This window comes from Mytilus edulis, chromosome 5 (genome assembly GCF_963676685.1).
Source record: "Mytilus edulis chromosome 5, xbMytEdul2.2, whole genome shotgun sequence".
Taxonomy (NCBI): Eukaryota; Metazoa; Mollusca; class Bivalvia; order Mytilida; family Mytilidae; genus Mytilus; species Mytilus edulis.
Window position 1 is genome coordinate 87,943,485 of NC_092348.1, and position 12,011 is coordinate 87,955,495.

Below are 12,011 nucleotides of genomic sequence, written 5' to 3' on the forward strand. Positions count from 1 at the left end.
TATATAAATTCACGACTAAATACTCTGGTTTTTATGGTGGAGGATGCTGTTCATTCATATTTTACAGAGGATTTATTGTGTGTTTTAATGTACATATACTGTTAACATTTATCGGTCTCATCCGAGTGCTCCTAAACAGGAGGGAATTACGAAAGAAGAAGAAGGTTGCAGTTCCTTTTATGTTTCGTACTTTTTTTATGTATCAATTTACTATTAGGCCTTTGCAGCTTGCACTTCCTGCCCTTCTAGTACCATTCTTGCAAGTCAAATACGATGATAAGTTGCATTCTGTAAAATGGTGATCGGGGTAAGCAGGACGGATTATTTTTCGACAACGTACGTGTTAAATTTTCAATCAATTCATGACTGCACCTACACAACTTTCAAAAGGATGTTTAAACTTAACTATATGGTACTCTTATTGCAATAAAAGCAGTAACCATCAATCAAGGACATTATGTTAAAATAAGCAAATCCTGGCATATTGTATTAAAGTTTGCAATAAATCTATAGATAAAAATATCCACTATAAAGTTTGTATTTTTGAAAGAATGATCGATAAATGATTGCTCTGTGTCGTTTATTTTATTGTTTTGAAGAAATGACAGTTCAAAACACAATATGAGTCAACATAATTTGTATGCCTCGAAGTACATAAACTTATAGTATTGTATCCTTTATATTGGTAGGCATTTAAAAGGGGTCATCGAATTTGTGTTTCCAATATTTATGTGTCACAAATAAGAAACTTAACAATTGATAAGAAGATTTCGATATACAATCCAGTTAAAACGTCATGATATCCCTTTTTTATAATTGTACTTTGCACAACGCTAAATATAAGTAGCAACGGTATTTAGGACCATACGGGTTCATTCTGAAAACTTGAATTGTTTGTACTGGATGCATAAACTTCAAAACAATCCGTAGGAATAATAGTATATTGCCGGCTTATCTACATTTTCAACATTTATAAATCGGTTGGTCTATTAGCGACAAACTTTTTGTCACAGTGAAAGAGACAGACTAGAAATTATAATATCTCCTTGACATCATAAGTCGGTCATAAAACTGAAAATGTCATCATAAACAAAACTTTAATAAAATATCAAAATCCATACATGTTTGTTTTTCAGAAGTAATTTGGACAAGTTAAACGCCAAATATGTCATAAAACAATATCTAAGCAATGACGTTAAAATACATTTACATACTCTTCCCATAACTGCGTCATTATAAGCAAATACAAGAAGTAAACAACAAATGATTTAGTCAAGTGAAATCATTTTTGTATGGATACAGCTTCAGCAAATCTATTTAATTATATTCTACGGAAAGATGAATTTCTACTTCTTTGAGGAATTTTAAATAAATTATAGAATAAAGTAAGACGTGTACACATTTTACTGTTTTGACCACATACCTTATTTGAAGTAAAATGCGATAATTATCTCACTTCAGATTTTATAATTTGAATTTTTTCAAACCTTATTTTGATTAAATAATTTAAAACAATCTCTCTTAATAAACTATTGATATGGATGGAGTGAAATGACTGCGTAGTAATCGGTCCATGTGTTTACCAGTAACTTGATTGGATTAAAAGCTTGCTGTCAATAAATCACTCAGATTTGAATATTTGAATTGCAGACTGTGTCAATTTTTCTAAAGCATCTATTTCCACAATGTCTGTATATTTAACGAGAAAAATATGCATGTTGTCTTTTCTTCCGCTTTAGGATACAATGTACAAGGCAGGCATACTTTCAGATATGTTTGTTATGTCGAATAGTGTGATTTTATTGGAAATCTTTGATATAATATCCATGTTGTACGTGTAAATCGACAGTAAAAAGAGTTCATTTATGAAATCATAATTTTTACATGTATAATTATAATTAAATGTCACATTATTTATCTTTATTACAGAATACACAAGTTGTTCGTCTTTGTTTTGTGCTGTTCAAGCAACACTGACTGTTTACCTGATTTGGAATATATCTATAACCAGTATGCTGCGACATGTGGCTTTCAGTTTTGTAATGTAACCGGTTTATCGCTGCCATATTATGATAGAGATTTAAAAGACATACATTCTGTATGTCCAACATGTAGTTGCGATAGATGTGTTCTAAACCAAAATTGCTGCCCAGACTTAGCATTACCCAAATATAAGGAAATTTGTAAAAATGATGTTATATATAACCCGAAAAATCTGCTCTCAAAATATTATATTTCAATGATCACAACATGCCCCAATGGCACCGATAAGAAACTGAGTAAACTGTGTGAAGATGACTCAAAACTTGCTTCTGATCTTTCATTGGTTCCGGTAACAAGTGTAACAAATACAACCTATAGGAATATTCATTGTGCGTTGTGTCATAATGAAACAGACACCGAGTCATGGACAGTAGACATCAATTGTAAAGAATTTGCAGATTTTAATTTCTTATCAAGTTTCGATGAAATAGCAGATATGGTTATAGAAAAGAAATGTACCGTTCGTTATGTCCAACAAAATGTTCATTACGAGGCTCATACATGCCAACCAATAAAGGAAGATCTGATTGGTCGTTGTAATATAACTGGTACCTGGCAAAACTATGATTATGATATCGATTGGGCTTGCGATTCATTTCAACTTCCGTTTGATATTTATAAAAGTGTGTTCTGCCTTATTTGTAATCCTCCGCGGAAAGATTCAAATTCCACCGTCGTTTCATCTTGCATTCAGAGTGACGAGAGACTATTTAAGTCTAGATCCGTGGACGAAGCATGCATGGTTTATAATACAACTGCCGTGACAGTCCCATTTAAAAATGCATTTTGTTACTGGTGTAATAGACAAAATGATTTGTATCAATATGCTGATATCAAAGGAGATTTATCACTAATATTTGATAAAAATAATGATCAAATTAAATACAAAATAGGTAGTGCCTATTTCATTGCTGATTTCTTAGAAAAATATCTTACTAGTTATATCAATAAATCAGGTATCCATGTGAATGAAGGAAAAAAACTTACTTCTCAACTTCTGTATTTCGACAATGACCGGCAAGTCAATATGTCTAATTTGATGTCCCTATACTCACAATCATATGGTCCCGAACTTTGCGGAATCTACAATTTTAATCAAGAACAATTAACCGGTAACCAATCATTGCAGTGTTCCTGTTTTGCCAACTGTTCGGTTAATCGTGATTGTTGTATTGATTATGAACTTGACCAGCACTTGGATTGTTCCGGAGGAAATGTTATATCAAGTATGTGTCGTTATGCTGATCAAGGATTGAATGCGTACTGCTATGAGCGTGGCGAGTTGATGTATGATCTTCCAGTAAGCAAACATGACTCGAAAAGTCATTTCAGAAATATATTTTGTGCAATTTGTGCAGACGATTCGGTTAATATGCAACCTTTCGATGTCATGGCAGTTACACATTTTTTTCAACCATGGGATATAGAAATTACTTGTTTAGCCACGAAGTCATTACAGATTTATTTTCAATTCTCCGTAACTTCTATCTTAGCAGATGCTAACCAGATAAACTGTGGTGTTAAATATAAACCAAATCAACGAAATCAAGTTCTTTGCGATGACACAGAAAACACAATAAAACTGTGCAATGTTTCAGGTACATGGCCTCGTTTTGATGAAGATGTCGTCTGGGCCTGTGAGAAACTGAATACTACATATCTCAAAAGTTATAAAGGTTATAAGAACATATTCTGTACACTTTGTAATCCTGATTTAGGATTCAAACCATCCACTACAACTACACCAAGTGAAGCAACAACCCCCTCTCATCATGAAAATATAGCCTGTACATCATGTTCCTACGCGGGAGGAGTTGTTACTACATTCAGGACGTTGTTTCTTATACCCACAGATACGGAGGTGACAATTACCGAGTGTAAAATCGGCCAAGTATTAGATAAACTTAATGTAAGTATAAGATGTAAATAATACGAAGATTCATTTTAATATCGTAAAATGAAACGGCTTTAATCACATCCAAAATATTTATTTATTTTAGCAAATACATTAGACATTTAGACATTATTTTATTATACCAATCACGGGCCCTTTAGAACTGCAACCAGAGTTCATTTTTTAAAACTTTAATGGTCCGGAAGAACACACACCTAAATTATATATCGACAGAAAGAGGAAAACGTTTACAATGAGAAAAGTTGGGTCGTAAAAATCCAGAGTGGTCACAATTTTGTGAAATTGAGGTCAAAGGTCAGACCTAAAAATATCAATATTTCAACCACAAGGACAAAAAGGAGAAATATTTTGATATTTATTCAATAGAATGCTACAAAAACGATTCAATCATAGGCATATGCTATAACGATGTTAAAACGACAAATTTGACTACTTATATGAAGAGCTGTCATCACAAAATGGCGTTGATTTGGAACCTTCTGATTTTTTTCCATTTAAGACATAACAAAAGAAGAAGTGGCCTTGACCTTTTCACATCCATAAACTTTCATATTGTGTATAGTATTTCACTATAGTATATTACAGAATTATTTTCTAAAGTTTAAAACACCACTTTATCAAATTATTTCAATATTTTTTCTATTTTTGAAAAAAACAAAATTCAAGCGCTGAAACAGTGTTTTTAATTTTGCATCTTAAAGGTTGTGTATTTTGTAAAAATTAGTATCTAGTTATAGATAAATACATATTGTGTTTTTGCAAAGTCTGGACTGAGCAGTTATAACACAAAATATACTATAGTCACCCGAGGCGAATGCGAGGTCCCTTTTTTATAAGAGCAAGTAAGGCGCAGGACAGAGTTTGTTCAAAACAAACACAGTTTTTGAGTACAAATGCTATTTGGAGCGTAAATACCGTCATGATTCGGTCAAACTCGTCAGATGTAGTCTTACCTTTGCATAGGAAACACAAAAGAAATGTGAGTACAAAGTTTCGATCAATGTTCGTGACCCATATTCCCATATGCATATGCATGATGTATCTGCACTTCCAATCCCAAATGTAATGGGGCGAATGTTGCTGCAGAAACGATTGATTTTATAATAGCCATACGTTTACGAATTTTTGTTATCTTTAGGGACAATATACGGTTCAGAAGCGCCTTTGTGTTATTTTTCATCAATTAACTAACAAATGAATTTTTGAGCCTAGGCTCCGTGTTGAAGACCGGACCGTGACCTTTAATGGTAGCATTGGCACTCATATCACATCTTCCTATATCTATTAACAAGCTATGCGGGCATCATTTCCATAGAAATACCAAAACGAGGACATAGCTCATAAGAGCACTGGTGGCAGTGTGAAGTAATTGTTCTTCTTTTAATGTATCCTTGATATTTTTAGACACACCTTGGTGTAACTCTGAAAGTCTTAACATAGACTTCAATTTTCCTGCAGCAGATACGGCATCCCCTAAATTGAGTTCAGAGCTAAACTCTATATTTCATATCCCTTGGCTTCACTGTGTCTGAATTGTAAGGTGTCATAATATCTAGTTAGTTCTCGAGTATGGCAGTTTGGTAAGCATCAGAGACAATCTTGGATAAAATTGATCGGTATATATAGAGGATGTGCTACATGAGAAAGGCTTTTTCTTATGGAAGAACAAATCACATCACTAACAATCGTTATTAATGAACTGACAGCAAGTTCAAATTCTAATTTTTCAGTAACTGTTTTACTTAATTGCACAGGTGTTGACTTCAATAAGTACTTGGTTATGCATGGATAAATGATTACTCACATTAATAAGCACAACTTTAAAGACTGTCAACACGTTTAAAGGACTCAGTTTTGCGTAGTTTTCTGTTTTTTTTAAAGGTTCTTCTTTTACACAAAAACCTTGTTTTCATATCCAACTACAAGGAAGAAACTGAGCGCGAGATCGTATAAAAGTGTCAGGTTGTGAGGATACATGTTGATTAGTTTGATCACATATATGGATTTCTGTTGTTTCTAATTTAAAGTTCCCCAAGGGTGACTGGGGAAACGAAATATGGTCACTTGGTCTTCCCCCGACCGGCAGTAAAACGAAGTGGGGCGTCCGTTTGGCTGTGCGGGATGTATCAAGTTCGCAGTCACGTCCGGTCAGAATGGGGACGTTTAATCCGATGCCTCGTGTAAAGGGAGTGTCACGTTCTTTGCACGTTAAAAACCCTTGCATCAACTCTTTGAGGGGTCCGTAGGTGGCATGTTGCAATGGACAACTTCTGTCCCAATCCAATATACCATCATTTTCCATTGGCAGTCTAAATTTTCCCGATCATCACCCCGAATGGCATCTATTATGACAAAACCTAACTATTGTTTTTTATTGTTAACTTGTTCTCATCCTGAACATGCATGCAATATTTGCCACTGGACGTTAAGCAACCAACAATCAATCAATCAATCTAATTTAAAGATGCACACCAAGTTTGCCTTCTGGTGCAAGTCTCATAACATCACTGATGATTCGCCCACGGAAAGCAGAATATCAAGAGAAGTTGGTTTTAGCATCACCTTGTCACACACCAAATCTCTGCGAAACTTCAATAGTACTTTTCCCCCGACCACTTGCATGCATATTAATTGCTCTGGGGTTAAACATTGACATAAAATGTATTTTCACACAATGTCAACTATAGTCATTATCCGGAAAAACCTCTTATCCGAAGGATTTGGTTAACTTTTATATAAAGTCAAAATTTTATTAACAAAAATATAACTTTTTTACAGAAAATACACGAAAGAACTACTATATATATATTCAAATCACTCAAAAATAAATTAACTTCTCCTACAAAATCTACATAATCACATCGAAACTATCAAATTGATTGTGAAGGAAAAAATAAATGGTGGAGCTGATTGACGGATAGGAAATTTCCGTAATTAAAAAAGGTACAAATGATGTTTTTATTTTTGAGTTTTTGACAAAATTGTTTGGAATTTGCCCAACAAAATTTGCATGCAGTATCGCAATAATATGTTTTGTCCTCTCAAATGTCAAATACTGTTTTTGAATCATATGTTTTCTCGTTTTCAAAGAAAAACGCGTTAAATTTCTATCTAAAAAATCAGCCAACTTAAAGTTTGAAAGTTTTACTTGGAGATGGTATTATATTTATGTCTTCATCATTCCGATGATCCTTGATGATATGTGCATAGAAAATATTTACGAAAATAGCGGGAAATTTAACCAAAAAATATATTTTTGGATTTTAAGGTAACTACCCAAAAGCGTAAATTGAGGGGTACCCCCATTAAAGGGATAAAATACAAAAATGTGACCATAGAAACGTTTCACGACCCGACAGAAATTAAAATATAGATATTATTCTATCATTTAAAACAATTTGCAGCCGTGTGTTATTCCGGACCATTAAACTCGTTAACTAAGCGTCTTTTTCGATGTCAGTTGCAGTACTACTTGTCGTGCAACATACAAAAACATCATAATACAATGATTATATAAAACATTAGTGAAATACACAATACGTAATACACAAAGTAATAAAGTGATAATATGAGCAATGTAGGATATAATTATGGTAAGAGGCATTGAGTGTGATGAGGCCGATTTAATATTAAAAGAATATGATATAAAGTTTATTAATAGGGAAACAAAAAAAAGTAAAAATAGAACCAGAAATATAAATCTTATTCTGCAGAATAAATAAAAAATCGACATTTCCTTAGGAGATTCTTGCAATGAGACAGGAATACGAAATGTTTATAAATCAAACCAATATTGTCAGAACCTTAAATGAAACCACACTAATTTATTTACAAACCACTCTCACTCCTTCCTTAAAAAAACCCAACCCTCTCCGAAATATAACTTATTGAAATTTAACAACACCAGCGTAACTTTAATTTATGTCAAACAAAGCAAAACATCATTCATTTACAAGAGAGTAGCTCTTTCCTATTATTTTCAAACCTTTTCAAAATAACGGGTGTCACAGGATCTGATTACCCTATCGGGGCTCATGAGAACACCCCAGTCGTTGATGGGGTTCGTGTTTCCTAGTCTTCATTTTCTAAGTTGTATCTTGTGTACTGTTTTTTGTCTGTTTGTCTTTTTCTTTTTTAGCCATGGTATTGTCAGTTTATTTTCGATCTATGAGTTTGACTGTCCCTCTGGTAATTTCGCTCCTCTTTTAAAAAGGATTAATCGACTTGATGTAAATGGTATGGTTGAGACCCACAGTCTTGTGTTATTATTTATTAACACAAATTCAAGTGTTTTATATTTTGTTTTAGTGGAAGGGGTATATATTTCATCAATTCTTCGTATAAGGCATATGATTGCATGTCATTATATATTCTATGAAAATATAACAAGAGTAATAAGGATGTTAAGAAATATATGTGTATACGCTTTTTATTATATATATAAATCAACAAACTGTTACCCTAAATAACTTCAAGTGTTTCTGTTGCTCCGTTGTTTTCCTATTATAGTCAATGTGTTTCCCTCGATTTTAGTTTGTAACCCAAATTTGTTTTATCCTTAACGATTTATGACTTGTGAACAGTGGTAAAACACTGTTGCCTATATTAATAAGCCTTTGGTAGGTGTAATACGATTCCATGTCCAAAACTAACGGTCTTGTTATCAAGGCAAATTTTTCCTTTCTGTAACAGAAATACACATTATTTATTTTTCAGAACAAATGTAGAAACGTAACTTGTTCACCTGGATATGTCCTTGTCAATGCTTCTTGTACTCCATTGCTCCTGGTTACTAAACAGTTGGGCTATATATTACCGATCAGAATAGAATGCATTATAAATCTTGTGGCATATGATAAAATTTTAGAAGATATTGAAAATGGATTAGAAGAATTCATTAAGAGTTATCTAACACTTGAGAAGAAACTAGATGTGGTTTCTTCGAACATGGTTACAAATATTTCTTGTGACACCAACGAAATAGTTGGCGTAGAGATATTGGCAAATGTAGAATTCTTCATCAAAGAAAGTGTATTTAGAAAAGACATTGAAATCAAGCTTGTACATCTAAGAGAAGAAATAGCTAACATCTCTAGTGATGATTTTCATATCAGTCTCAAAGTGAGTTTAGATCAGAGGGCAAGGAATACAAAGACAATGATAAACAACGCTGCACAGTTTACTGGGATGTGTTACTTATCAAAAACTGATTCAAAAGAAGGACGGTCACACAAATTTTATACATTTAGTCACGTGTCTGAGCTCCTTTTATGTCAACAAGTAAACCTGGAAGAAGATGAAATAATTATAGATTCAACAGCTTCTTCATTCATCATTTTAAAGTCGACTAATATAAAAATACATCAAGGAATGTTCAAACTCACAGCAAGTGGTGGAGCAAGAATATGCGTAGATACAATGAAATCGCTTAAAAAACCAGAAGTAGGCATTAATTACATACTCAATACTGTAACGACCATTGCCTCTGTCATATCCATGATATGTCTCTTTCTGACCTTTGTCACTTATTGTATATTTCCTAATTTAAGATCCATTCCAGGTAAAAATAACATGTCACTCGTATTTTCACTTTTCTTTTTGCAAGCAGTTTTTACTTTCGGAGCTAGCAAAACTGACCATGATGTTTTTTGTAAAGTTTTTGGTATAACTCTTCATTTCTTCCTTTTAAGTTCTTTCGCCTGTTTAAGCGTTTGTACCTTCCATATGTTCCAGGCATTTAGTACTATCAACACACCACATGACGCACACCACGAGAAACGAACTATGCTTCTATATCTTTTATATTCTTATTGTACACCAGCTGCTATCATAGTCATAAATATAACCGTTACATTATCACAGTATAACGACACAGGATATGGAAAGAGGGAGACAATCTGCTTCCTCAAAAATGCAACTTCAGTAATAGCATGTTTGATCATTCCTGTGGCAGTAATTTGTGGTTGCAACATAATATTTTTTCTCATGACAATGCGCAAAATAAGCATGACACCAAAAATGGAAAGATCAAGCACCAACAAAGCTACCCGTCACAATAGTGTAATATATATCAAGTTATTTAGTTTGACAGGTATAACCTGGGTTTTGCAGATCATTGATTCATTTCTGGCCATGACGCACCTATCTATAATAATTTCGTTATTCAATGCTTTACAAGGTGTGTACATATTTCTATCATATACATGTAACTCGCGTGTAGCGAACATGTACAGAAATCTCTTTATTAGGTACACAGAAGATCTTGATTCAAATGCTACAAAGTGTACTAACATTTCAACTTTTGCAACAGAAACACATTTGAAATATCTACCTAATTCTGGTTCTGCCTCAGAAAATACAGTGCTGTGAGGAATAATCATTTGATGAACAGCTCTCATTTTAATACATTTTAATTAAGACCTCTGTATATTGATTATGTTAAGGGACTGTGCAATATTTATCAAGCAGGTAGGACCGGTACAAACCCTAGTAGAACAAACTCAATTTTCATCCACTTCAGGCATAGAGTTACCACTTTTTTCCACTTTTGTGAACATAGGACATGAAGATTTATTCAAACTTGTTGACAATCAAAAACAATTATTAACTGTTAATATCCAATTTGTATATAATTTTCAAAATACTCTATCAATTTAAAATAAAGGGAATAATTAAAATTAAGGGACAATATCTCTAACACTAGTCATATTATCATATGCTGAATTACCAATCATTGTCTTAATAACAGATTATGTTTTTTATTTCAAATATTTACTTTATACATTCTAATTTTCAAGAAAGAAATTATGATATTAAGCAAAAGCAGACATGTTTTTGACTTTTATGTAGCTTTATTTACATGCTTATTAAATTATAGAACTTGATAGAAATAAACCAAACTACCATAAAAACCTGGCATTCTGTAAGATCTATATAAAATTGAAATAGCGGTAGAGTTTTATGAAAATCCAAGTTGATTTTGAAACGTTATACCATTTTTTTAAGGTAACTATCTGGATTTAGCCTTTACTGAAAATTTTAGCTTTTTTTAACCTACTGATTAAATCCATAAATTTGACAGCAATACACCAAACAACCAAACAACCTGACATTCTCTAAGATTATCATATAAATGAGATAGCTGTAGAGTCATATAAAAATCCAAGTTGATTTGAAAAAAAATTTCAGGTAAATTTAGCCTGTACAGAAAATATTACCTTCTTTTACCTATTCTAAAATAAGATCCTTAAAAATGGCAGCTACCAAACAACCTAGCATTCTCTAAGATCAATGTATAAATGAGATAGATGAAGATGTTTATAAAAATCCAAGTAGATATGAAAAAGTTATAAAAAAAAATTAAAGGTAACTTTTTGAATTTAGCATTAACTGAAAGTTATCGCTTTTTTAGGTATCAACTTAATCTATAAAACTGTCAGCAATACACAAAATTACCAAACAACCTGTAATTGTGTAAGCCCAACATATAAATGAGATTGCGGTAGAGCTATATGAAAATACAAGTTAATTTGAAAAAGTTATAAAAAAATTTAAAGGTGACTATCTTAATTTAAGCCTAAATTCAAAATGTTTACCTTTTTACCAATTAATATAATTCATAAATTTGAGGGCAATACACAAAATTATCAAATAACCTAGTTTATAAGCAAGTTGATTCGAAAATTCACAAAAAAATAATAAAAAAATGATGTCTAAAATTAGTTCCAACTGAAAATTTTAGCTCTTTTATCGTTTTAATAATTCAATCCTTAAAATTGATAGAAATGAACCAAGCTATCAATTTGTTGAGACCATATTCAGATTGTACCAAGATAATTAAGTCCTCAATCAGACTTTAATATATTAAGTAAAGATAAGACCAAAGAGAGCTGTTGAGATTATGTAGAGTCATATCAAATCTCTGTTCAACCAGTCAAAATATAGTCTTTTTTCTGACTCTGAATAGTTTGTAGTGTAAAAGGACACATACTTTTTTTCATCATTTAAGTCATAGGTCATTGGGTTTTTACAGCCCAAATCAGTATAGGTTATT

At 32.4% G+C, this 12,011-nt stretch overlaps 1 protein-coding gene across 1 annotated transcript; it reads left to right on the forward strand.

The window, feature by feature from the left end:
- The first annotated feature begins 2,239 nt into the window (after window positions 1-2,239).
- LOC139525301 (uncharacterized) lies at window positions 2,240-10,327 on the forward strand. The gene is made up of 2 exons (XM_071320503.1): window positions 2,240-3,952; window positions 8,675-10,327. The coding sequence occupies exons 1-2, from the start codon at window positions 2,240-2,242 to the stop codon at window positions 10,325-10,327; spliced, it is 3,366 nt and encodes a 1,121-aa protein (XP_071176604.1).
- The last annotated feature ends 1,684 nt before the right edge of the window (window positions 10,328-12,011 follow it).